Raw genomic sequence first — 27,385 nt, 5'->3', positions numbered from 1 at the left:
TATAATTAAATTGTGTTTTGAATTTAGCTGCTGGTTTCTCCTTTCTGTTATTCGTTCATGTAACAATATAAAAACCACATCAACGGATTTTGATCAAATTTCAGGCAATAGTAGCATTTGAGAATACAATTTGGGATTGAATTTGGGGTCAAAAGGTCAACTACAAAGGTCACTGTTACTAAAAATAGAACTTGATATAATTTGTCCAAACATCAATACAATGGTAACATATTAGATAACACAGCTTGGGATTTTATTTGGGGTCAAAAGGTCAACTACAAAGGTCACAGAGAAATTGTCTTTTTCGGACGATAACTTGCGAACACGTCAACATAATTTATTCAAACTTCATACAGTGATAACATAAATAAGCAATAATAATTTGGATTAGAATCTGTAAATGACGGCATTGGACGTGGGTTGCTTGCAACACTTACTATAAGCTTGTTTGTCTGAAAATTACATCTTGTTCTGATATCTATTAATAAAAACACGACACTGTATTTGATCCGACTTTCCTATTTCAGAAATCGTGTGGCTATCGATTTTATGACGTTCCAGGACGTTATCTGGATGAATTAGCCCCAACTGTGCCAAAAGATATGGAAAAGAAATTAGCAATATGGAAGCAACAAGCTCAGACGATTAAATCTCCAGAACATTTGGAACAACTCTTCAATACATTTCAATGTCAACTACAGTCCTGGACGGTATACTAATATCAATAACATTCAGTGATACGGATTATGTAATTAAATATGATATTTAAGACACATGTTATAAATCTGTATTCATACAGCGTGTTGTGTTTGGATGAGTATGTATTGTAAGATCGTGAAACTTATGAAATCATTTGCTTTGATTATGTCAGTTGTATCAATTTAGTAGCCCAGAAGGGTCAATTTTGAGAAGTAAAACATAATGAATAAATATCGTGAATAAAGTCGTTATAACGCATTTAAAAAGTCGCCTTTCCAAAAATGTTTTATTTCTTAAAAGCCATAATAACATCTTTTTGAAAGATGTAATAACGCTTTTCCAAAAGTCGAAATAACGCCTTTTTAAAGTCGAACAGAATGATTGCTATGATTCTGGATCTTACCTTGATAAGCTGGAAAAAAGTCAGTGGGACTGAGTACGTGTGTGACATTCTTGTCGAAAGCAGCAATATTATTTCTGTCTGTACCTTGATTTCATCGCGTTCGCTGATTGCTATATATAACACGTGTTTCGTCATTCCTGCATTGAGTCAAACACATAAATGTAGGGTTCAATTATGTCTGCTGCGCACTACTTTCTGTCTAGGTTGAATAATGAATTGTTTTAAATCGTTTTAAATTTACTGTTGATATTTTAGTTAAAGCATACCGAGATGTTTTCGGGAAGTCAACAGACACAACAGCAAGTGGATTTCCCGGAACATCAAAGAAACGACGGGCAGATACCAACTGAGATTTCCAAGGGCGGAACTGTAGAATCAACACAAACCACGCAGGACGGAAGAAATAAAATTCTACAAGAAAAGAATGAAAAATTACAAAAATGGGTATCAGAGTTACAAATGAAATATGATTCAAAAGCAGCAGAAAATCTGGAAAGGAACAAAGAGGCAGAAATTGAACAATTGAGAAAAACAAGCAATGAACAAAGAAAACAAGTTAAAGCAAAGGAAAGGGAAAATAACGAACACTTAACCAGGTCAGTTAAATGCTCCGGGTTATGTTACCTTCGGCAATGGCAATCTCAAACCACCCTGAACGAAACGTGTTTTGTCCCATTTTCTCAAGCTTTGTCACAGTTCCCACGACAAGCTGAGGTATTTGGTATCTATTTCGTCGCGTTCTATCAAGGCACTTTTCGGCTTGTAACGTTTGCAAGCCCAAATCACAAGGGCGTGTTGCGTCCTACTACGGTCTTACGTTGTACGTAATATAAATATTTTCAAGACGCCTTAAATATGTCCTATATGGCCATGGATTAATACTCCAACATTATAATATTTATAATTAGCAATAGACATATCTAAACCGATTCCTTAACCATTCATCAAAATCCACAGATATAATTATAAAAAGCTACCTAGATGAAAACAACTACATTAAATCTGATTGGCGAAGAAACACTTGACTTCATCACAATTATGGAATCTGTGGTGTCCGTTTTATTGCAATTCTCCGTATTGGTGTTACTGTTGGACATCATCAATGAGCAAGACCATTGTTAACCACCCATATTCAACAGCAAAATCAAAATGCCCCCTCTACGTGCACTTGCACAGTTCACTGCAGTAATATTAGGATCAGAGGAAAGGAAAAAGAAGTAGATATTTAGATAAAACAGAAAATAATCAAATAAAAACATATCTTGAAATATGTCAGGAGCTCCTTAACTGTACTTAGAAAAGGTGGCAAAGTTTCTCCGCACCGACAAGCAGAGGCAAAATGTCTACTCATCAATAAACAGAGGCAAAATGTCTCCGATCCGAAAAACAGTGGCAAAATGTATCCGCACCGACAAAGAGTGCCAGAATGTCTCCGCAACGACAAACATATGTAAAATGTCTTCGCACCGACAAATAGCGGAAAATGTCTCCACACCAACAAACTGTAACAAAATGTCTCCGCACACACAGACTGTGGCAGAATGTCTAGATCTCCGCACCGACAAATAACGGCAACGTGTCTCCGCACTGACAAACAGTTAAATTGGTAACCGTTGACCTGCTGCGCAGCTTCTGGTTCTTTAGTGGCTAAAGTGTTGCTGATGTAGTCTAGAATTTTAATTTCGTAAGCGTTTTGTTGTAATGTAATTTTTTTTTGAACTAAAACTTTCTGCAAAAAAGTATCATGTTATTTTCCCCTTTTACACACACCAGTTAAAAAACACCCAGCTAGGACTTTCATCTGTAGTAAGCCTTGGCGGACCATGAAAAAACTGTAAACCGTAGAGTACCTCATCAGATGGTCAAGGGCCTAAAGAGAACGAAGTGATAGCCTTGATAAACCGTAGGAAAAAACAGTGTACTAAACCTCCGGGAACAGCCTGTCACGTAATCCCTAAAAGAGCGTGGCAAAACTTGGCAGACCAAGCTCAACTTTAAAAAAAATGGCCAATATTCCACGGCGCACTACGTCTCGGGCAAACGGGCTGCTGGGAACTTTGCGTAAACCTACAATTACTATAGTTTTATGAAAGCGTTTTCAATATGGCGACATAACAAGACTGATCATTTTTGAACATGAATGATATGTATTACTCTTAAATATACAGTTAAAAAGTTTCGATTAATTTCTTACCGATGTGAATTCTCCTTTGTTTTGTTTTACACTTATGAGCTCATGTTCTGTTCTCTAATATTATTTTGGGTAAAATCAACACACCAATTGATGTTCACCTGTACGAATGTCAACTGGTGCCAAATTAAATGGGAAAGATAAAAAGGTGTAATAATAATTACGAATATCCGAATACTTTTACGAATATATACTATGCACTGCGGATAAACGTAAAACGTTTGCGAATATAAGCAATGTGTTCGCGCAAACTTACATATATTACTTATATGAATTATACTATAATTCATACTAGTGACCGTTCTAGTGGAAGACATAAGGAAAATTATGGGTTCCAAATTGATCGAAACCATGATGGCGAGTGTATGTATTATTAATGGGATATTTTTGAGAAAGTGGTAAAAATAAGAAATATAAAAACTTGGCATTTGTCGTTAGATATTTTTATCTAAAATGCTGTTAACGAACTGCAATTCAATAAAACTTTTTATTACATATTTACAACAAATATATATTTATCCGTATTTGGACGCTAGTATCTTACCATATGCGTCTTGTAATTCTTCATGCAGCTAGATATAAACCGTCCTATTATTAAATGGTAATACTCTTTTTTACTTGAACGTTTTATATTACACCTTTTCCTTCGACAACAAACACATGAATGTGTGAATATGAACATTACTTTTTATGAAATTGTATTTTTAGACTAAGTGCTGTTGCTGGCCATCAGCAACAAGAGAACGACCCAGCCATTGCCGACCTTAGCAGTGATATACGACCTACCATTATAGCCGAGCAATTCAAAAAGATATTCGATAACAAATGGGATGATGCATTTAAAGAAATGTGTGTTATAAATATTTAATATTTTTTGTTCAGACGTGCCATTACCGATCTATGCAGTGAGATAAGACCTACCAAGATAGCCGAGAATTTCAAAGAGATATACGATAACCAATGGGTAGAGGCGTTTGAAGAGCTGATAGACCAGGGATATCCTGAAGAACCGGCTATACAGATCCTTATAACAACTGTTGATGTATGTACCCAAGCAAATACTGTTTTAACTTTCATTTCTAAGCCGTCGTGCTTATTGCGAGTTTGGGGCCTATACAGTTCAGAACCCACTGGTGCAGCTGCAGAGTACTGAGCTTAAGTCGATGATTTTGTCCTGGCACAAAATTAATTAAAGGAAAAAAGCAATACTTTTGTATCCATTTATATTATTTTTCACGGAAAGTGTACTCCCTCAAACCCCATAATAAATCTATACATTTGCCTGTAGTAGGGTTAAATCGATACTATCTCAGAATTAAATAAATAGTTCAATATCAAATAAATTATGTAGTTAAGCTTGAAGATAGTGATGCATTACTTATAATGCATGCATCGACATAGATTTTCTCTCTTACCATGGAAATACTACATTAAATAATTTGCCCCTGAATAAGGAAACATTTTTTCCTTTAAATCAGGATAGCTTTCAATTCACGGCCGATATGGCAAAAAGGCGTCTCGAACATTTGGAAACATCCACTCAGACTTCGGTAATGAACACGACACAGAAAATCCAGGTAAAAACATGAGAACAAAATTTATATGTACAATGTACTTAGCTCTTACAAGTTTGTTTACATTAAATTTTGTTACGTATTTTTCGAAGTGTATAAGGGTTTAGAGTCATTTTGTTTAAGTATCTATTTAAAAGCCATATGAGTAATGTGTGTTTGTTGAGGTAGTCTGTGAAATAACTGAGCAAACTTGATGGAACACTGTCACACAAAAGCTTTAACAGGACACTTGATCAAGTCACATTCAGTCGACAATATAGATTCGTTGGCTCTTAACCCTATGATAAGTATGATATATTTATATATATCTTCAAAATGGATAATTGTCTTGTTTATTCGACCATGGCATTGGAACTTGGACCTTTTGTTAAGAGGAAATATGTCAGTTCTAACACAAAGATAGTGTAGACATGGAAACTTGAATTTTCTACAACTATGCCATGGTTTTTTTATGTACAAATATCCGTGTATTTGATAAAATAGAACGGAATCTATGACCAAACTGTTTATGTTATATTTGTAATTATATGATGATTTGAATCAAATGGAATGAGGAATTATCACATATCGGTAAACGAATATATATCTACCTTTTTCCGTACCTTTAATACTCTTTCAGAAACATGTTGAACCTGCAGCTCTATCTGAAGAATGTTCAGATTTGGTAAAACAGTTAAGGAAGGCGTCGGCGCAGACTCATGTTGACGAAATTCAACACGTGAGTTTATATATACATAAAACATTTATAACTCTCCTAACGATATTTTTTTTTCTTACCAGAGACAATTTGTAATTTGGTTCTCTCAAATATTTTGCTTCTCATACAATTTAGTGATAAAGCAAAGCCTTAAATAAAAAATGATCATCAAAGTAGACTAAAATGACACTATGCAAAATTTAAGATAATTAAAGTCGGCTTAGGTTATTTTTGAATGATTAGAAATTTAGTGTCAACGATGTCAACTAGACATTTAACAGGCACTGAATTCCTAGTACACTATTATTAAGCTAGGATTACATAATATTGTCAAAACGATTATTTTAAATTGATTCTGTTACACGTGATGGTGTTCCTTTGTCATTATTCTCCTTTTTATGATTTGTAACTTATCTTTTACGGATATTATATGTTTACTTAATAGGGCTTCGTACAGACTCAATTACATAAACTGTATCCTCCTAAGAAAAATGAGACGATGATAAACTTCTACAAAGAATGTGCGAGAGTCACGTGGTATATGAACGTTCAAATGCCTCCCTTGTCTTTGGCGCCAAAACCCGCGAGAGGTTCGGCTTTCGATACTGATATGTACGCACTGTACACCCAGTCTGGAACAAAAGTGGATTATGTGGTTTGGCCGGCTTGTCTTCTACATGGGAATGGACCATTGTTGGTCAAAGGAGTCATACAACCATTGAAACAGGAAAATATGTCACGGGCCCAAATAGCATTAGGGAAAGATTCTATGAAAAATTGAAAGACATGTTTGTATATGAGACAGAGGCGAAGAGTAAAAAATAAACGTTTCATTGTATCAGATTGTTGATAAATGGATTATTGTGACGAGTGATACTAATAATAGGCTTTGGATCTGTTTTTTAACAACACGTTATGTTTGTTTCTTAATACCGTATCCTATGTACATTTAAAGCACAATTATGTGAATTTAAGAAGTGCTAATTTGAAAGTTTATACATAGTACTTATCTATCCCTTTTTCTAATGAAATATTCTTCATTTGTTTTTGTTATTGTTGATTTCGTTTGCAGTGTCTCAAAGTTTAGTTTGTCTTTCAGACGTTTCAGAAAACGATCACTTAGGACTTATTTTAAAAAGCCTTATGCCATGAGCACTTCTGCAAATTCTGTCAGAAATCTGATGTTTTTATTAACCATGAAACAACATCAAACTTATGTTTTTGTGATAGAACATACTACATACAGAAAGCGTCTTTATGCGTTTTCAATGAAATGTTTATTAGATAATGTTTTGGTAATTAATACAATTAAAATGTATAAATCATGCATAAAAAATCTAGGACAAAGACGATGGAATTCATTTCAATAATGACTTATATTGCTCATCTTAATTTTATATACAATATACATTATCGATTAGATATAGTGTTTTCAATGTAACTTAAAACGGAAAGAAATCTGATATATTGATACTTTTTATTTTTAAAGCATTGATTATTTTTCATTTAGCAATTGTCTTTCGTACAATATATTGATATCAACCGAAGGTATATATATATTTTGAATCGTAAAAATGTTTATGTGAATATATAGCGAACAAAAAATGTGTATTCATTATTAATCGTTACCAATTAACGTTTGCCAAAAACGGGAATATTACAATTCAAACAATGTGAAAGATAATATGTCATTCAACATGTATTCAATATTGACTCCAGATAATTACAAAGCAATGACATCTCAATGTTATAATGTATACTGAATCAATTATTGTAATACTGACAGAAATAAATTCAACATGTATTCATATCAAATCAAAGTATTTTCATAATGACTGAAATAAATATTCTTTATCCAAAATATAATTTATCTAAAAACAACAACAACAATAACAACAACTGATAGAGCTACTCTAAAGATGTAGTTTTTGTATGCTGCAAATGTACTTATTTATCGGTAGTTATTCTTTGAAGCGCCAATTCACGTACAACGCTAAATTTTGTAAAAAAAAAAAGATACATGCAGTGTTTAACACCGAACTGGGCTAATTTATATCCGCCGCTAATAAATCATGATTTATATGTACATCTTTCCGTATTTGCTGATTTGCTCCTCAGTATGGTTACGCGAGATAAAATGGTATATCCATACAAACTAGTTCAGATCTATCATTAGATAACAAAGATAAACAATGTAATTAACTTTTGCATGTATGTCATTCTATTCATATCAATTTAAACGTCTATTTTTGACTCCCCAAAAAATGATGATTATCCACATTCATACTGGTTTAAACCTGGTTGTTATATGCGGTTGATATTACGATTATTTCTACATACATAACGAACACAAACACAAATGTAACAAAAATATTTGAAGTGAATAAAAACAAAAGCTCCGGAAGAGTAAGCGGTCGTTGCTTGTTTTACTCGTAACACCAAGTCTATTCGTGCGTTCCATTTGCAGATTTGTACCAGTTGTACTGAATTGATACGGCACCGCTTAATAGAACGCGTTTGCGTTTTTCCAATATGGCGGCACCCATATGAAAGATACGCTACGAATCCATAAAAGCAATTATTTTCTATCTTAAGGGTTATTGCACGACACTATCGCCATTTTGGAGGTTATGAAACATAATTCATCAAACAAGCTATTAGCTGCATGGAGTGATGTAGTAATATTTTCCTCACATCGCTAAAAATATACGTTGAAACTCGACATTTATGAGAAAATAAATTTGTAACAACAAAACTCTAACTTTTGTCGGTGTTAAGAATTGTTTGATATTCATTATACTAATGCATATTTGTAAAATAAAACCCTTCCATATATGTTCAGTGTTAATGTGGTTGCACGTTTCTACCGAGTTTTGTTTACATTTTCCCTGTGTAAGCTACATGCTAGTTTGACTTTCGGACACATTTGCCGTACACACAAGCAATGTGGGACGGAAGACGTGTCTGAAAGAAAAAAACTTCATACCATAAAAATTATGCCAATCTCGAACAAATCCTTTGCCATATCAAAAGACGACTTTTTTCCGATAACAAATAACGTAAACACCTTGAAATCAATAAATGCCTTTATCCACAATTACGTGTCTGTTGTCGGCATGCTTTTTACTTTCACTTTCTTCTCGCCGTTTATATCAATACAAATACTAAACCACGACGAAGTCTTCGAGACCAAAAGTCGAGTGCAACGACTAATCATAGCAACATGTTTATTTGCCGTGTTATATTTATTTATATTTAACATTAATATAGCGTCAAATGTCAACCCGGTATGAGTTTATTGATAAAACATGATCTTCCGATGGTGTATTGGACATACGGTTTACGTACTTTCGGTTTTAAAATTTTTACAAATAGTATTTTTTGGTCTAACGGATTTTAATGGTGAGACATAATGTATCATGAAAATTGACTTATAAGTAAATGTTTCTCGTGCATATATTAAACAAACAATCACATGCCATATTTATCAACATTCAGGAGAAAATGTTAAGCTTATCGTCAAAATGAGAGATATGTGACAAGTGCGTTGTTGATATTTCCAAGAATGTACCACAGGTTATGACTGTGTGTTGAAAATGTAGGGAGCGATATTTTCATTCACACAATTTACCCTGAATAGCCTCATACGAACCATTCTTATGGAAACAACACGTCTGCCTCGTGAGACCATTTTTAACAGATATTCGGCTTAAGTTTAGGTCTGTTATTTTAGTACATGGTGTTATCATAAAATTCTAAAAGTAAATATGCATAGAGTGAAGATATGATAGGATAATTATTGACATTTTAGGCCATAATATAGTGGTGTCTTAGAATTTCGTTGATTTCTGGAATTTGATTTTAATTAAGTTTAAAATTAAATTTGGAATATACATATATATATATATATATATATTCATTTTTTTCACCATTGCGTTTTTACTAGATTTTAGAGATACGGTGTGCTAAAAGTTTGAATTCTGAAGTTAAAAGTTTCATTTCATGTATTCTGCGTATACCCGTATACAACTGGCATAGTCAAGTCTAATAGCTCTTTATAGCATAACGGATGTAAAACAAATACCTAAATAGTTTAAAATACATTCGAATACATAATAAATCGTATTCCAACGAATATAAATCATTCAAAAAGGAAATTACGATGACAAACGGTCGTCATCTTGGATTCAAGTGTTACGCTTCAAGAAACGAACCACTTGTACCTGTTCGGTTAGGCTGATAGAGCGATTCCATTATAGATACATCAGGTTCGTACCGATACAACTGCTTCAAACCTGCATATGGAACGCACGGTATGTCGGGGAACAATCGCCAATGTAAATTTGATGAAAGCAAAGGTCACTACATGACAATATGCACTCTCATACTATCTAGTGGGTCCCTGTGGTATCCACTGTCTCCCTCACTCATCCCTCTGTCTTTTTTGTTTCAAGCCTTATACCTTTACACTTTCTATTATACACAATTAAATGCAATATGGAGATTAAGATGCCAGGTATAATCATCCGATGCTAACGACAGAGTAGCAAAATTTTACAAGAAATAAATGAGTGAAAACGAGAATGAATTTATATAAAATGGAAGTGCTGTAAATTCCGTAAAAAGTGCAAAACCTACAATGTAAGAAAGCATAAATTGTAACCTCCGTCGCTGGCAACAAGTGTAATATCTATCATTCAACATTAATTATCATTATGTTATACATTGCAAGTGTGGCAGAATTTAATTGGTTCGTGTGTGATAAGATATATATATTTAAAATAGCGCGGGTCATTCTACCCGTAACTCAAATGATTGGCTAGCCTTGCGCGTGCAGGGTATATAAGGAGCACGCATACCTGTGCGCGTGGCACATCAGAGCGACAGGCGCACCAGTGCGATTTATATGTAGTAGTAGTATATTATATACAGGGTCTGTGGGGTGGACGTCGAGCGGCATACAGTATTTTAAAGGTGCGTTGTAACTTGTACGTCTGCGTGTGAGAGTTGTCAGTATGTCTATATATGTTGTCTTGTCTACGGTGTGGTCGTCCTAACTTTAATAACTATAATAAATGACATGAACTTGTTATCTGTGTTTTTATGTGATTAATACAGAGAGGCGGAACCCTAGGGAGATAACATTGGTTGAACGTACATGTATCTAGATACGGAACATCATTCCCACTACAAAATGGTGCTGTTCCTAACCTCTAACCTGTGGCTGTCTTTGTGTGAATGTACTATAACTAACAAACACCGATAATGATGTAAGTAAAACGGAGAATGGTGCTAGACCTAAAGTTTCTCGTATAAGCAGTATGCCTGCAAATGCTACTTTTCCTATTTCTAATGTTTTGGATACCAGTATTTTCCAACAATTAAGTAGACCTGTTGGGCGTGGAGTTATAAGACTAGCGAGCCCACGACCAATGCTTTCTCCGCCAATAGTTAGGCCTAGTGTAATGCGCATGCCCTTGATTCAGGCCCCGATCATGTATATTCCTGAAATCGAAAGTAGAGTAAAAACCGAGGTATTTACTACAGCTTCGGATAGTGAACTTCCGTCCCTTTCGTATTATGGATTGTCAAGCAGGGAACAACGTCACGTTAGTTTTGTAGAGGATTTAGAATCTTCAAAACCAATTTCACGTACATCTAGCTCTTTTATGACTAGTAGTCCATTACCTAGGCAGGAGATGAATTTTGAGCAAGCTAATAATTCTTTTGGCAGTTTACCAACACCATGTGTTTCCTCGTATTCTCTCAGTGTTGTTACTACTAGTTTTGAACCTATTTTTACAACTCCAGTGCAAAGTTATCAGACTGTCACGTCAACATTACCAATAGCTAGCACTAATCCTAGTTCATATCAAGTACCGCAGGTGTCAGATAGAGTAAATGTCGGTCCTAGTCGACAGTCATGTAGTCTTCCAGTAGGGGATAGTTCTGTTGTCAGACAATCTTTAAAAAGGAAAGAGAAAGACCCCCAAACTTACGATGGTAAATCAAGTTTTAGGGATTTCATGACCCATTTTCACCAAATTTCAGTTTGGAATGGTTGGGATGATGGTGAAAAGGCTCAGCAGTTAACAATGTGTTTACGTGGGTCAGCTCAAAGAGTTTTGTCTGAAATAAAGCCAGATGATCTATTAGATTTTGTCACCGTAAAGACTATACTGTCCAAGCGCTTTGATCCTCCTGGGAGGGAAGCAGCCTATAAGTCTGAGTTTAGAAGTAGACGTAGGCGAGAGGGGGAAAGTCTACCGGACTTTGCAGAAGCCCTGAGAACATCTGCCCTTAAGGCATTTCCTAATAAGGATACAGATCAATTAGAGGGGGACATGGTAGATCAATTTATTGATGGCCTACGAACTTATGAGTTAGAGAGTCATGTTCAGTTTTTTCACCCAAAATATCTAGATCAGGCAGTTAGTGCTGCTGTTGAGTTTGAAGCATTTAGAATGAGGCATAGGGGTACTATATCACAAAAACCCAAATCCGGGGATGTAGAATCACCTGCTTTCGTACAATCTCTTTCTAATTCTTCTGAAGAAAAATCTGAAACAGATCTAGCTACATTATTACTTGAGCAGTTTGACAAGCTAGGTAAGAAACTTAGCAATCACGGAAAAAATATAAAAATAAGAAAAACAACCAGTAATGGGCTAGTGGAGCGCTTTAATCGCACTCTCATTCAGATGTTAGCTACTTTTGTTAATACGGAGTACAGTGATTGGGACGAGCATTTACCGTATGTACTTATAGCATATAGAGCCACAGCTCAAAGTAGCACAGGCTGTAGCCCAAATCTTGACATGCTAGGAGGGAGATAACTTGTCCTTTGGATGTTATTGTAGGTGTTCCTTCACATAATCATTATGAAAACTTTCCCAACTTGTATGTAAACTGGTTACAGAAAAGCATGAGAACTACATTTGAGTTTGTAGCTCAACACACTCAAGTATCGGCTCAGAGGCAGAAAAATTATTACGATCAAGGTTTGCGTCCCAGGAAATTTTTTATAGGAGACTTTGTGTGGAGATGGTACCCTCCTGCTTTGTCTAATAAGTTAGGAAAAGGTTGGACGGGACCATACAAGGTTGTAGGGATATTATCTAGTCACACCTATGTCATACAGGGTAAACCAAAGCTTAAACCTGTATCTGTTCATGTAGATCATCTGAAACCCTTTGAGGGAGATACAGTTCCTGATGAATGGGAGGAAGAGGAAGTAGGAGATACCCCTAGATCTACAAACCTAACACCAGCTGACTCTGACTCTCCTGAGTGGGAGACATCCCCAGCATTTTCAGACAATGCTCCACTGCTTGACAGTCATGATAATCCGATAGTTAGAACCAGAAGTGGCCGCCAGGTCAAGCCGCGTGATATTTATTCCCCGTAGTCGCCCCACAGACCTTGTCCATGTTGTAACTGTCTTCTGTCTTGTCTTCTGGTGTGTCTGTTAGTGTTAAATATCAACAAATAAATATATTTGTGTTGGTGGTGGTATTTGTGTTATTTCTTACTATAGTATATATGATATAAATTCAGACTTATCTCTGATTAATTTTGAATGTAATTCAATGGAATTACATCCACACAGTACTAAAAAAGACTTATGTTGTGGTATAGTGTTCATGAAGTAACTTTTGCTGTTAGACCAAATCTATGCAAATATGTTTCAAGCACCTTAACTTAGATACATTTTAACATTTTGTTATACGTTTTATGAATTCAAATGAATACCTGAAGGATCAAAAGCTGTAATGCTGCATATCCATGGTTTGCTAATATTTTTTGTCATGAATGGCTAGCAACATACATGTAGATCTGCTGGATGTTACTGTCGATTCGACAGATGTCAATGGCCTCGACATCGACATTAGGCCTCGATGGACGGGCGATCCAATGCCATGCCCGGTGGAACAGTGTGCTCGTGCACAGGTATTCACCTCATATGGGGTCTTGCTAAGGCACTGGGCCATGGTCCACACCAGGACGGTGGTGAAGTACAGATGCCCGGAGTGTGGGTTATGGAAGACGCAGCATAATCAGATGAGCCGGCACCTTCGTCTCGCTCACAAGTTTTATCTACCAAATCGAATACGATCATGGATGACATTCTCGACACAACTCCACGAATCTTAAATAACTGACGTATTGATCCAAATGGTATTTCTGTGCCAACTAAACTAAAATTTTCTGAGGAGGAAACAGAGACATTATACATATTATTGTCATTTGATTTGTTATAGGCCGCGAGATAGTTTCGTCAAATTCTTAATTTCATAAGCTATGAACTATTATAAATATATCATTTATTGAATATAGGTAGTGTATTTAGATAATTATTTCGGATGATTCATTGCAGGTTTTAAAAAAGATATATATAATATATTTTTATTTTATTTTTTATAAATATATATATAATATATATTTTTTCGTTCGAAAGGGGAAAGAGTGTGGCAGAATTGATGTAGTGTATGCGTGTGTGTGTTTGAGTCCTGGCGCCAGGGATATGGTTCGTATGTGATAAGATATATATATATTTAAAATAGCCCGGGTCATTCTACCCGTAACTCAAATGATTGGCTAGCCTTGCGCGTGCAGGATATATAAGGAGCACGCATACCTGTGCGCGTGGCACATCAGAGCGACAGGCGCACCAGTGCGGTTTATGTAGTACTAGTATATTATTTACAGGGTCTGTGGGGTGGACGTCGAGCGGCATACAGTATTTTGAAGGTGCGTTGTACGTCTGCGTGTGAGAGTTGTCAGTATGTCTATATATGTTGTCTTGTCTACTGTGTGGTCGTCCTAACTTTAATAACTATAATAAATGACATGAACTTGTTATCTGTGTTGTTATGTGATTAATACAGAGAGGCGGAACCCTAGGGAGATAACCTGGGTTGAACGTACATGTATCTAGATACGGAATATCATTCCCACTACACAAGTGCGAGATCATCAAGTCGCCAACATATGAGACCCTTTCCCTCTTTATTATCCCTCTCTCTTTGTAATTAATTGATTTTAAATTCCACTCTGCTTCTCATTTACATTCTGTTGATCGCACCTCTCCATGTTATCTGGATATACATTCCACAAACATCGTTACGTTATATCACCCATTTTGTCATATTTGTTGGACAACTTACATTTTGTCTACATGCATTGGTAGGATTTCTTTTTTGCCCACTGTACAATTCTTTTTTTGAAATCAACATGTGTTAACTTGCTCTATAACTGGTACATAATGAAAAAAACACCTTGACATATTGACATCGACACAAACACTACAAGGAAGCTTTATACAGTTCGTGGAATTCACGGGGTACATATAAACCTGTTTTAATATGGTTGATGGCTATCCGACTGGGTGAGAAGCGACAGAGGGTCTGAGGCGATGTATAAAAATGTTCACATGATCGAGGGTGTTATTCAGGTTAGTATTCTGTGGTTGAGGAAGTCAATGTTTTATTTTACTTTGTAAAAACCCGATAGCATAGATACATTTACAAGTGGGCATTACGATTTTATCAAGCGTGATATAGCTCTGTTAATACAAGCAAGTCGAAATCGAAAGTACAAATTCAATTTTAAATTCTTAAAAAAGATTTTGTACACTCACCATTACAAAGGCAATAGTATACCTGATATGCAAATATTCGTTGTCACATTACTTAACTTGAAAGACATGTGTTTGTACGAATAGTATTACGTTGTAGTCTGCTAAAAATAGAACATAAATACATATATATCCGGGTGTTAAGTCAAGTGTGACAATGTACTTGACATTACTGTATTAACAATCTTGGATCATACGTTATACTCACACAGAAATGCAACACATTTGTATTTTTCTAAATGCACATTTCTTCAATATGCTGATTATATCTTGATAGGCTATCGTTTCCAAAAAGTAAGCATACTTACAGGCGTGGTTTTACTGAATAGTTGATCAGACTTTGCAACAAACAGGATTTCTTATTATCCAGAAAATCAGTTGTTTTCGTTTTTCTTTTGTTATTTTGTACAATTCTTTCCAGTAATCTGATCACAAATGAGTGCTTAAAAACGTAACAACATCACCCTGATGTAACGTCTTAAAGAATGTCAAAATGATTTTTATTATTAGAGAGTGATGCTTGTTGTCTGCTACATGAGAATAACGGGCATTTTTTATGTTGACGTAAAGTCTTTTGAGATATTTTCCATATTAAATTTTGCCTTAGTTCATTTACTGATTCATCAAAATTTTTGTTTTTGTTCTTTAATTGTACATTACGCAAATAATATTTACATTAACAACGACTAGCGACACATATACAGTGAATAAGTGTGGTAAGTCAACGTTTGATGTGTGTCTTCTTTAGATAGCGGAAATAGTATAACGTATAGCGTAGAGCATTATATATATTATACATCTACATTACTCTGACTAATAGACACGACTGAAGTTAAGTTTTTGGATATATTATATAAATTAAAATAGAGAATGAAAATGTTCAGTTAATGTATTTTTATTAACTAACGAGTAACATGATAGATATTGTTACAATAACAATATCAGCCATGCTAGATATCCCAAAAATCGAATGAGTCGGCCAACACTCTACTTTTATTTGAACAATTAGTATCTCAATAGTCTGTGGTATATCTTAGTAATGGTATATACTATTTCCTCCCATCAGAATAAAAGTCGAAAACTGAGGCGGTGTCAGTTTAATGCATTGTTCAGAAAATAGAAAAAAAACAGCATAAAGCTACCAAACCATCCCTGCTTAATTTTAATGACATTCACGTATACCGCGTATTTTATCATTAGATACTATTGAGATACATTGTAAGTAGGATATGATCAATTTCTGATTGATTGTTTTATTTCTCCAAAACCAGGTTGTCACTCATCATTTTTTTTATAATATTTGAGGCCAGAATAATCATGACTTTATAGCTTTGTTATAATCATCCGTTTCTTTCCTTTCATAGAAACTGTGTTTAAAACACTCTGAGGAACTGTGACAACAATGGATAATAAATGAAAAGAAAAAGTGAAATATATGATAAGGCACAAAATGGCGCACGGACGAAACCAAACCATGACCCCGACTTTATATGTTACACAGCAGTCGATCATTTCTTACGTTAAGGAACATGTAATACCGCGGATCATGGAATGGGAAAAAGAACTGAAGGAGACTAAAAGAAAAATGAAAAAGATGAAAGAAATAGAAAAGGCTCAAATGTTGTTCAAATTGCTCTCAGTAATAGTACATGAAGTCACAACATTACAGGTATATCTGAAAATTCGATGTTTTCTTCATTACAAATTCTTAAATTATTTAATAACGATATCTAAGGTAAAGCAAAACAAGTATGGATAATTAGTATTAACCTTGAAGAAGAAATTATGATAATAATAAAATATGTTTTTTAAATATGTGTTTTGTAGCTTTTAAATCATCATTTTAAAGGGAGCTCAGAAAAAGAGTAATCAAGCAACTATTTGTCTTAAATTCACATCTTGTTCTGCTATCTATTAATAAAAACACGACACTGTATTTATATTTCATATTTCAGAAATCGTGTGGCCATCAATATTATGGCGTTCCAGGACGTTATCTGGATGAATTAGCTCCAACTGTGCCAAAAGATATGGAAAAGAAATTAGCAATATGGAAGCAACAAGCTCGGACGATTAAATCTCCAGAACATTTGGAACAACTCTTCAATACATTTCAATGTCAACTACAGTCCTGGACGGTATATTAATATCAATAACATTCAGTGATACGGATTATGTAATCAAATATGATATTTAAGACACATGTTATAAATCTGTATTCATACAGCGTGTTGTGTTTGGATGAGTATGTATCGTGAAACTTATTAAATCATTTGCTTTGATATTGTCAGTTGTATCAATATGGTAGCTCAGAAGGGTCAATTTTGAGAAGTAAGACATAATGAATAAATATCGTGAATAAAGTCGTAATATCGCATTTAAAAAGTCGCTTTCCAAAAATGTTTTATTTCTTAAAAGCCAAAATAACATATTTTGAACGATGTAATAACGCCTGTCCAAAAGTCGAAATAACGCCTTTTTAAAGTCGAACAGAATTATTGCTATGAATACCTTGATAAGCTGGAAGAAAAAGTTCAGTGGGACTGAGTAGGTGTGTGACATTCTGTCGACAGCAGGAATTTTATTTCTATTGTACCTTGATTTCAACGCAACACGTGGTTCGACATTTCTGCATTGAGTCAAACACATAAATGTAGGGTTCGATCATGTCAGCTTTCCACTACTTACTGTCTAGGTTGAACAATGAATCTTTTTAAGTCTTTCTAAATTTACTGTTGATATTTTAGGAAAAGCATACGAAGATGTTTTCAGGGAGTCAACAGACACAACAGCAAGTGGATTCCCCGAAAAAGCAAAGAAACGACGGGCAGAAGGCGACTGAAATTTCTAAGAGTGGAACTGTAGAATCAACACAAACCACACATAACAGGGGAAATAAAATTCTACATAATGAACTATTACAGAAAGAGGTATCAGATTTACAAATGAGGTATGATTCAAAACAAGCAGAAACTATGCAGATGAACAAAGACAAAGAGAAACTTAAGACAGAAATTGAACAACTGAGAAAAAAGAGTAGTGAACAAAGAGAAGAAATTAAAGCAAAGGAAATGGAAAACAAAGAACTCTTAAACAGGTCAGTTAAAATGCCACGGGTTATGTTCTCTTCGGCCATGGCCATCCCGTTTCAGACCATTGTGGACAAACTGTGTCTGCATTTTCTTCTGCAGTTTTGCACAGTTTACTGCCTAATGTCTCTGCGCCGACAAACATAGGCAAAATGTCTCCGCACCAACAAACTGTGGCAAAGTCTCCGCACAGATAAAATGTGGCAAATTGTCTCTGCACTTTCAAACTGTGGGAGAATGTCGCCGCACCGTAAAATAGTGGCAAAATGGCTCCGCACTGACAACATTTCGTAACCGTTGACCTGTTGCGCAGCTTCCGGTCCTTTAGTGGCTAAACTATTATAAATATAGTCAAGATTTTTTTTTAATTTTTCGTAAGCGTTTGTTCTAATTAAAATATTTGTTAACTAAAATTTTCTGCAAAAATGTATCATTTTATTTTTTATTATTAATTTTCCCTTTGAAACACACCAGTTGCAAAGTTACCCAGCTAGGTCTTTCATCCGTTGTAAGCCTTGGCGGACGGTAAAAAACCTGTTAACCGTAGAATACCTCATCAGATGGTCAAGGGCCTACAGAGAACGTTTCGAGCAAAATATACTGCCTTGGCCACCGGAAACATAGTGTACGCTTAGCATTACAATAGTTTTTTGAAAGCATTAACATGAATGATATATATTACTCTTAAATATACAGCTGATGTTTCTATTACTTTTTTACCGATATGTGAATTCTACTTTTGTTTTGTTTTACACTATTGAGCTTTTGTTCTGTTCTCTAATATCATTTTGGGTAAACACGTATTATAAAATTAACACACCGATTGATGTACACCTGTACGGAAGCCTACTGGTGCCAAACTAAATGTGAAAAAGAATGTATAATAATAATTATGAATATACGAATACTTTTGCGAAAATATACACTATGCACTGCGGATAAACGCAAAACGTTTGCGAATAACAGCAATGTATTCGCGCAAACTTACGTATTAAGTATATGAATTATACAATGATTTATACTAGTGACCGTTCTTTAATGGAAAATATAAGGGTATTTGTGGATATCCAATTTGATCAAAACCATGACAGCAAATGTATGTATTATTAATGGCATACTTTTGTTTGAGAAAATGGTAAAAATAAAAACAAAACTTTCATCTGAAATGCTGTTAACGAACTGCAGTTCAATAAAACGTTTTATCACATGTTAAAAGAATGTATTTATCTGGTATATGGATAAACTTAACTTATACCGTCGGTGAATACTAAGTATCTTACCATATGCTTCTTGTAATTATTCATGAAAATAGATATCAATATCTACACTCCTAATATTAAATGATAATAGTCGTTTTTACTTGGAAGGTTTTTTTTAGGTCTTTTTCTTCAACAACAAATACATGAATGCATGAGAAAAAACTTTGGTTTTTGTGAAATTGTATTTTTAGACTAAATGCAATAGCTGGCCACCAGCAACAAGAGAACAGCCAAGCCATTGCCGACCTTAGCAGTGATATACGACCTACCAAGATAGCCGAGCAATTCAAAAAGATATACGATAACAAATGGGATGATGCATTTGAAGAGCTGAGGAATCAAGGATTTCCAGACGAAAAGGCAATACTTATCTTAAGGACGACTGTTGAAGTAGGTTTTTGATCTAAGCATATTACGGTTGACATTGTTTGCTGAAACATCGTCTCTTTGCGCGCGGGGCGATAACGATAATTAATTAGTTGACGGCCAAAATCTTTCACGAGGGTTGAGATATCCCTGTCCACTTCACAGACACATGTTTGATTCTTTTTCTCCCATACGTAGTAAAAAATGATAAAATTCCACTTGGTTTCCAGCTTTTTCATCGCGCCATTATCGCAGGAACGTCGTTATGCGTCAAGATTGATGACGTCATCTACAATGCGCGCCGCAGTTACGCCGCATGTATTGATGACGTCACGTTATTGTCTAGCGCGTTTGGGCTGACTGACACCCCCTGTGTAAGATAGAGATATCTTTTTCCTAGCAACAACGGGATATCCCTGTGAAGTATGGGAGAAATAGTGATCTTATCTGCTCTACGGGTAGATATTGTGTGTAACGTTATAGTTTTGTACGTGTTATAACATAAACAGTTTTGACTGGGTTGAGGGTAACGTATAAAGACAAACGATGCATCATATTTTGTCAGACAAAATGTAATTTTTGTTATAGTGATGTAAAACTCATACCAGTCCCTGGAGTCCGAGTTCATTTTGTAATATGCAATTATACAGGGGTATGAAAGATTGGTTTCATATAGTCATGTCATACGCGTACCTGTGAGCATTTCATTTCATTCTACGCGTACGACTTTTTGAATTTTTGAAAGATTTACTTAAATTATAGAACATTTAAACTAAATCTATTCCGATATTTTAGCGCTGGAGGATCTTATTGAATAATTTTATCAATAATATTTCCACTGTTCTTTCATTATGATTATTAGGAAAGTTTAAAATTTACGGCTGGAATGGCAAAATGGTGCCTACAAACTTTAGAAGCCTGTGCACTAAGTTTGCCATTTAACAACGAAGGGGAAGCTGAGAATGGCTGGCAAGTTGATAAATCACAGACGTTGTTTGAAGGATGTGCAAAAAAAGACCGAAATCCAGACCGAGATCAGGTATCTAACGATCAATTATTCGAGTATCTAAGGTTTTTGTTTTCCGTTTTCATCCTTTACAGTCCATACCATTACATTTATTTGAAAAATGTTTGTTTTAACAGTGTATGCTAATGTTAAAAAAGCAAAAAACCACTGTTTGTCGGTGCTTGAATTATTTTTCTGCTAAAGCCATTAGCCTTCCCTATTTAAGGAAGCCCTTCTCCGTTTTGTACTTGTAGTTAGGCTGTTTATTGTGGGAGATATATACATGCGAGTATTGTGATGTACGATTGCCTTCTCCACCTAGCTACCTCAGTTAAATATACTGCCAAAGACAACAAACATACCAATTCAGATTGATCCAAAAGCCTGCCTTTTTAAAAAGTCAACGTTATTTACTGTACCTCTAGTGAATATGCATTTAAAACTGACAGATCCAAATGCCTGCCTCTTAAACTTCCACCTTATTGAACATTAAAGGAATAGAAAGATACAATTGTATTAGAGAAAGAATAAACGGTTTGTAGTCAGCGGATGAAACACAAAATCATAAATCCGATCATTGTGCTGAATGACAGTTCACCAAGGGAATGTAATAATTAAGGTCAACGTGAAGAATTTCTAGAACTATATGAGTACGTGTCTGTTTTAGAGACAGAAACATGTTGAACCAGTAGCTCTCTCTGAAGAATGTAAAGACCTGGTAAAGCAGTTGAGGAAAGCGTCAGCACAGACAAAGACTCATGTTGAGGAAATACAAAACGTAAGTTTATATGTATTTTTCAAAGGCACACTGTACACTGTACGTAACTTTTTTTTGTTATCACAAACATTTACAGATAATCACCACGTTCTCTCTGCATAAGATAATGACTAAAGCAAGGTAAGATGTTACTGAGACCAACTGTAAAGGTTCGAAAAAAAGATATAAATAGAATTCCTGTTCGTATAGCTACGCTATACCGATAATCGAGCCGGACTACGGGAAGGTTCGCAAAACGCAACAAATAACTACCTGTGAGTTGCAAATTATCTCTTTTTATCACAGAAGGTACTTTTCATACATTATCAAACATCTAAAAAGGTTAAATATACTACTGTTCGAGTGATTGGAGTAGTTTTATACGAACTGTACTTCACTCCACTAGCGTAGTTTCCGGTGTGGCCTACCAATATGTAACAGTGGAGAGCGAGCTAGCTTCCGCATCGTATACACTTATCACAGTAGTAGATACTCCTTAGTGATAATAACTACACCATCCATGTTTCATCAGAACAGGTTTATTTTCTAGGCAAATCGAGATTTCAATGCGATCTCTGACTAAATTACCCTCTCTAACATGGCTTTACACGTGTGTTTGGTGCCATAACTCATCTCCGGCCTCGAATAAAGGTGTTCTGACGATATAAATATTTTTGATAAAAGTTTATTTTGCAAATGTAGTGGACCTTTAAAAACAGTACTGATGTCAATTTGAAAATTAAGGATAAGTTTTTCTTATTTCGACTTTACAGTGTTTCATAGTGAGACAGGAGAATAAACATCCGCATGAGAAAAAGAAGGTAATGATCGACTTCTATAAGGAATGTGCAAAAGTCACATGGTATATGAATCTTCAAACACCTCCTCTGTCTTTGGCGCCAATACCTGCAAAAGGAAACCAAATCTCAAGTGACCTGTGCATGTATATTCCGCGGACAGTGTCTGGAAATACAGTGGATTATGTGGTTTGGCCGGCTTGTCTACTTCACGAGGGTGGACCATTGTTGACCAAAGGGGTCATACGACCATTTCAGAAGCATAAATAACAGTAAGGATGAGAAACCGTGACGACCGAGAAACAAGAAGACAGAGAAAAAATACTTAAATCCTTGATCATCATAACGTTGATTAATGGAATGCAATGTATTGTTATATATGATACTAATAATAGGCTTTTCATTTTCATTTTAACAACACATAATGTTCATTTCGTAATAGAATACCTACGAATGTGTACTTTTCTTGCTTATTATGTACACTATTTATATCATTGATAAGAAGGCAATCACGTGAAGTTATGAATTAGTAATGTCAAATTCTATACGTGATACTCACTGTAAATGTTTTTGTTTTGTAAAAATTGCACTCAATATTTTTTATCGCAAATTTCAATTTTCCGTAAATTTAATACCATGTCCTTTTATATTAGTTTGTCTACGCATGCTCTGTTATAACTTCCGGAAACAAGAAGATGGCCATGTCATTATACAGTGAAACACAACGAATTATACTTAAATAATAGCTGCTGGTAGTGACGGAATAAAGTACAAATGTGTAATTTATCACGGGCGTAGGAAGCGGGTGGAGGGAGGACGGGGGAGGGCAAACATGTCTATCCCCCCTCCCCCCATTTTCGCCGAGTGAAATGTTCTAAAAATGTACATTTGAAAGAAAAGATGATCCTTCTGCACATTTTTGTACTCATTTAAGAAAATTTTCCGCTGTGTGGCGCGTTTCCTAAAACATTCAAGCACGTAATGTTCAAACCTTTAATAATGAAAATTCAATACACACGAAGTAGACTTAAATGGATTAAAAAAAGGGATTATACTATTTCAAAAAATGCTTATATGTCTTACCAAGATGATTAATTCATAATTAATTTAAGTTACACAATAATGTGCCGATGGTATGAATCCGTACGTATGTTCAGATCAAACTGGGTTGTACAATTGTAACACACACAATTATCATTTCTAAATGCAGATAACTTTAAATCGAAAAATTATCGTGTTAAGAACGCTTTACAATCATCAAAATACATTGTAAAACTCATCTCAGCCATTCCAAATAGTAATTTTTTTCTCGGGGGAGACCCCCGGAACCCCCCCCCCCCCCCCCCCCCTTCACCCAACAATTTTTTTTCTCGCGCCCGCGGCGCTCGCAAGTTCATCAAAATACATCGTAAAGCTCATCTCAGTCATTCTACATCGTAATATTTTTCCAGTGGATACCCCGGACCCCCAAACTCGCACGCTAATTTGCGTTTTCATTAATTTCCTGTTATCGACACCACTGTATATAGATACACAAAATGTATTTACAAGGATCATATGTAATAATACATGAAATAAGTATATCAGTTATCTCCTGTCGATGCGGGACGCGCGATGGTGCGCGATGGTGCGGGGGGGGGGGTTAGGAAATGTTGAGGACCTTTGATAGAATAGATTTATTGAAATAGTGTTCATTCTGGCCATTTAAGTGTTAATTCTGGTCATTTGTAAGATCATGTAGTATTTATTTAATTTTCTCGGAAAATTATACTTTCGATTTCAACTGTTTGTCGGAATTGCTGCATGTTTCACGTTATTTCTTGGAATTGTCAATGTTTATGTTTACATATTTCACAATATTCATGCTAACTTTATGTTACAAATTAACGTTATGTGTAACAAATTTAACGCTTATCTCAGTTGTTACACTTTTGAGGGTTGTAATTATATACAAGTATTCTAAAATTGTATATGTACTTATGAACGGAGTATATTAAAGTTACTTAGTAATTGGTATCAAATATATGTACATGTACTTTACTAACGAAACGTAGTTAAAATACATTTATTTGTATTTTCAGTATCTACGTTATATGGAGTTATGGAAAAAGGGAAACGCAATAAACAGAATTCCATATATCAGTTCTTGAATTTTATTTATACACGACCAAGCCAGCTACACTCACTGATATTTTTTCTTCTAATGTAAGATTCTTGTGTTTTTTTTTCATTTTTGTTGATTTCGTTTGCAGTTTTGTAAAATGTGTCTCAAAGTCTGATATTGTTTTCTAAATAATAATAATAATAATAAAGCCTTTAACATTTGTCTTATAAGCTTGGAATGAATCTGCTTAAAATTATTGAAGAAAACAAATTAAGATGCTATTGATTTGAAAACGTTAATATAATTTTCATGGATGTAAATATTATACCAGTATTATTTTCATGGTTGTTAAATATTATATTACTTTAATTTGTTTTATTTGTTCAAGCAACAACTAAAAAACATTTGAACTTATGTGCTAACTTTGATACTACAAACAGAAGTTCACCTTTATCAGTTTTTAATTGATACTTAGGTAACTGGTCACTGGAAAATAACAATTAGCGATTAATAAAATTGAAATATAGACATAATGCGTCATAACTCTAAGACAAAACACTGAAATTCAATTCAATTTAATTTACATTTCTCATTTAAATCTTGTATAAATGCAATTTTCGATCAGATGTTGTTTTAACTTCATACGGAAAAAGAAAAATCTACTTCGATACTGTTACTGTTACAAAGGTAGATTTGCATGATTATTTTTTTTGTTTGTTTAGAAATTAATCATTTTATTTTATTTTTTGTGCTTCGCATAATCAACTATTATCAATTATAGGTAGACACTTTATAAACCATAGAAAACTCTTATGTGAATATATAGTAAACAAAAATGAGAAACAAAAGAATTATTTTGCTTCAGAGACTCCCATTATTAACGGGCGCTTTTCCATTTATCTGCCACCAAAATTGCATTTATATCTCAAATAAACGCAATCTAACAATTCTTTGATTGTTAAATAATGTCAAAGTTATGTTTTCCAAAAAATAATGCTAAACAATGTGGCGAATATGTCATCCAACATGTATTCAAGTATTGATTTCAGATAATTTCAAAGCAATTGCATTTCGATGTAATGATGTACACTGAATCAAATTATTGTAATACTGACAGAGATGAATTGAATATTTTCATGTATTTATATCAAGTATTTCCATGATGATTGAAATTAATATTTGTTATCCAAAAATATGCCATTTATTTCAAAGAAAAAAAATAAATAAAGAATAAAAATAGAATATACTTTAACGTTGTAGTTTTTTTTACTGTAAACGTACTTATTTTATAGGTAGTTTAATTTGAAGCGTGATTTCATTTACAACGCTACATTTTGTTAAAAGATATTTTATATCGGCGTTTATACATTGTAAATTATAATTTACAGTTTTTCGCATTTTTGCGCTAAAAATAAGTACGTTTTTTAGTATAATATGATGAGACGACTCTCTTGTCTGTTTTGATTTGCTTCTCAATACTCTATAATGTGGTCACGTGATGTAATGTCATAAAACTCAATATCTATACAAACTGTTCCAGCTAGTTCAGTGGAGAAGTTCATATATATCATTCAAGAACCATGTAATAAACGTTTGAATGTTCACTTAGTCTATTTATCAAAGGTAATCGATTCCCCCAAAAGGATGGTCCGTATCCAAACCTTCCGATATGCGGTTGATATCAAGATAACTTCTCTATACATAACGAATACAAACACACACACACAAATGTAACAAAAGCATATAAAGAGAAATGAACCAAACGTTCTACAATAGTTGCTATAACAGCAAGTCTTTTCACCACATGGTGAAGTGCCCTAATTATCAGTATCATTTATGCTGACCTCTGTTGGCGGCATGCTCCTAGGGGTTCACTTACGATCTCTACACCTCTTGACTATCTCATAGTAAAACTAGAGGCAACAGAATAGAACAGGTAATTTAGTCATTTGATGAACATCAAAAGAGCCGTATAACGGTACACTGTGGTTGACTGTGTGGCTTTGATATTAGGCGTCGCTCTCTCTACATAGTCTTCAAAGTTGCAATTTGCTGTTGGCAAACATTTTTGCTGCGTCTAGCCAAATATGAAAAATTTGCTTAAAAATTACCATTTTTGAGCTTGAAATCCGATTTTTTCATTTCCTGCGTAAAAATAGCTACATATATTGGATTATATGGTCCTGATATGTATTTGTTGTTCTATTGTGGTCATTTTGATGCATCATTTGTCTTCTTCGGTTGAAAAATGTCAGTGTTATGACTATTTTCAATTTTTTAGTGAAATTCGAGATGGCGCCATCTTGATGACGTGCATGGGGCATGTGGCATGTGCCCCCCCCCCCCCCCCCCCCTTAGATCCCGGCCTATAACACCTGCCATTTGAAATGAACTCTCAAGTGTATTATCTGTTACCAATACCTAATTATGCAAAGAAATTTAAAGCGATACAAAAACCGTTAAGGAAGATTGACATAATCATATGTTGCATAAGAATCGCTAACGTAACACTATATAAAATTGTGTTTGACACTTGCATATCTTCTCAGAGGAATGCTAAAGGTATGAATAAAATAAAAATCCGAAATGTATATTGTAACTTCAATAAGGGGATGTTTAAGGAATATAATGTGTATAAAACATATATATTACGTAAATTCAACGCAACAATACAAAACACATTAGTTGTACTGTAGTACTTGAAGTATTTTAAAACTTATTCATTATCAAGTCTATTTACCTGGCTGATAGGTCTTTATCTTTTGTTTGATAAACTAAGTTGGTTAAACTATATCTCTTTAACAAA

General features: G+C 34.6%; 2 protein-coding genes across 3 annotated transcripts in view; both read left to right on the top strand.

The window, feature by feature from the left end:
- LOC138328166 (hyaluronan mediated motility receptor-like) overlaps nucleotides 1–25,825 on the top strand; it is a 71,369-nt gene extending 45,544 nt beyond the window's left edge. The window contains exons 1-8 of one of the 2 annotated variants that reach the window (XM_069274832.1): nucleotides 14,862–15,018; nucleotides 16,566–16,870; nucleotides 17,157–17,339; nucleotides 17,949–18,298; nucleotides 19,741–19,939; nucleotides 20,778–20,954; nucleotides 21,589–21,699; nucleotides 22,452–25,825. In XM_069274832.1, coding sequence (XP_069130933.1) covers nucleotides 16,637–16,870; nucleotides 17,157–17,339; nucleotides 17,949–18,298; nucleotides 19,741–19,939; nucleotides 20,778–20,954; nucleotides 21,589–21,699; nucleotides 22,452–22,745 — 1,548 coding nt within the window. In that variant the 5' untranslated portion in view covers nucleotides 14,862–15,018; nucleotides 16,566–16,636 and the 3' untranslated portion in view covers nucleotides 22,746–25,825. Of the gene's footprint in view, nucleotides 1–14,861; nucleotides 15,019–16,565; nucleotides 16,871–17,156; nucleotides 17,340–17,948; nucleotides 18,299–19,740; nucleotides 19,940–20,777; nucleotides 20,955–21,588; nucleotides 21,700–22,451 lie in introns of those variants that run through there. The other variant, XM_069274833.1, reaches the window with a different exon arrangement.
- LOC138328168 (uncharacterized) lies at nucleotides 504–9,401 on the top strand. The gene is made up of 6 exons (XM_069274834.1): nucleotides 504–710; nucleotides 1,358–1,698; nucleotides 4,176–4,335; nucleotides 4,772–4,870; nucleotides 5,487–5,585; nucleotides 6,010–9,401. Exons 1-6 carry the CDS (start codon nucleotides 603–605, stop codon nucleotides 6,343–6,345), a joined length of 1,143 nt encoding a protein of 380 aa, XP_069130935.1. The 5' UTR covers nucleotides 504–602; the 3' UTR covers nucleotides 6,346–9,401.
- Nucleotides 25,826–27,385: the final 1,560 nt, after the last annotated feature.

This window comes from Argopecten irradians, chromosome 7 (genome assembly GCF_041381155.1).
Source record: "Argopecten irradians isolate NY chromosome 7, Ai_NY, whole genome shotgun sequence".
In the NCBI taxonomy this organism is placed as follows: domain Eukaryota; kingdom Metazoa; phylum Mollusca; class Bivalvia; order Pectinida; family Pectinidae; genus Argopecten; species Argopecten irradians.
The sequence above is the reverse complement of the archived record's forward strand: the minus strand, read 5'-3'. Positions and strand labels throughout refer to the sequence as shown.

Bases quoted from the DNA above. Each gene is read 5' to 3' on its own strand.
- LOC138328168 (XM_069274834.1), top strand. From the start codon at position 603: ATGGAAAAGAAATTAGCAATATGGAAGCAACAAGCTCAGACGATTAAA. The intron at 1,699-4,175 runs GTCAGTTAAATG...TTTTTTGTTCAG, and splicing joins AATAACGAACACTTAACCAG to ACGTGCCATTACCGATCTAT. The intron at 4,336-4,771 runs GTATGTACCCAA...CCTTTAAATCAG, and splicing joins TCCTTATAACAACTGTTGAT to GATAGCTTTCAATTCACGGC.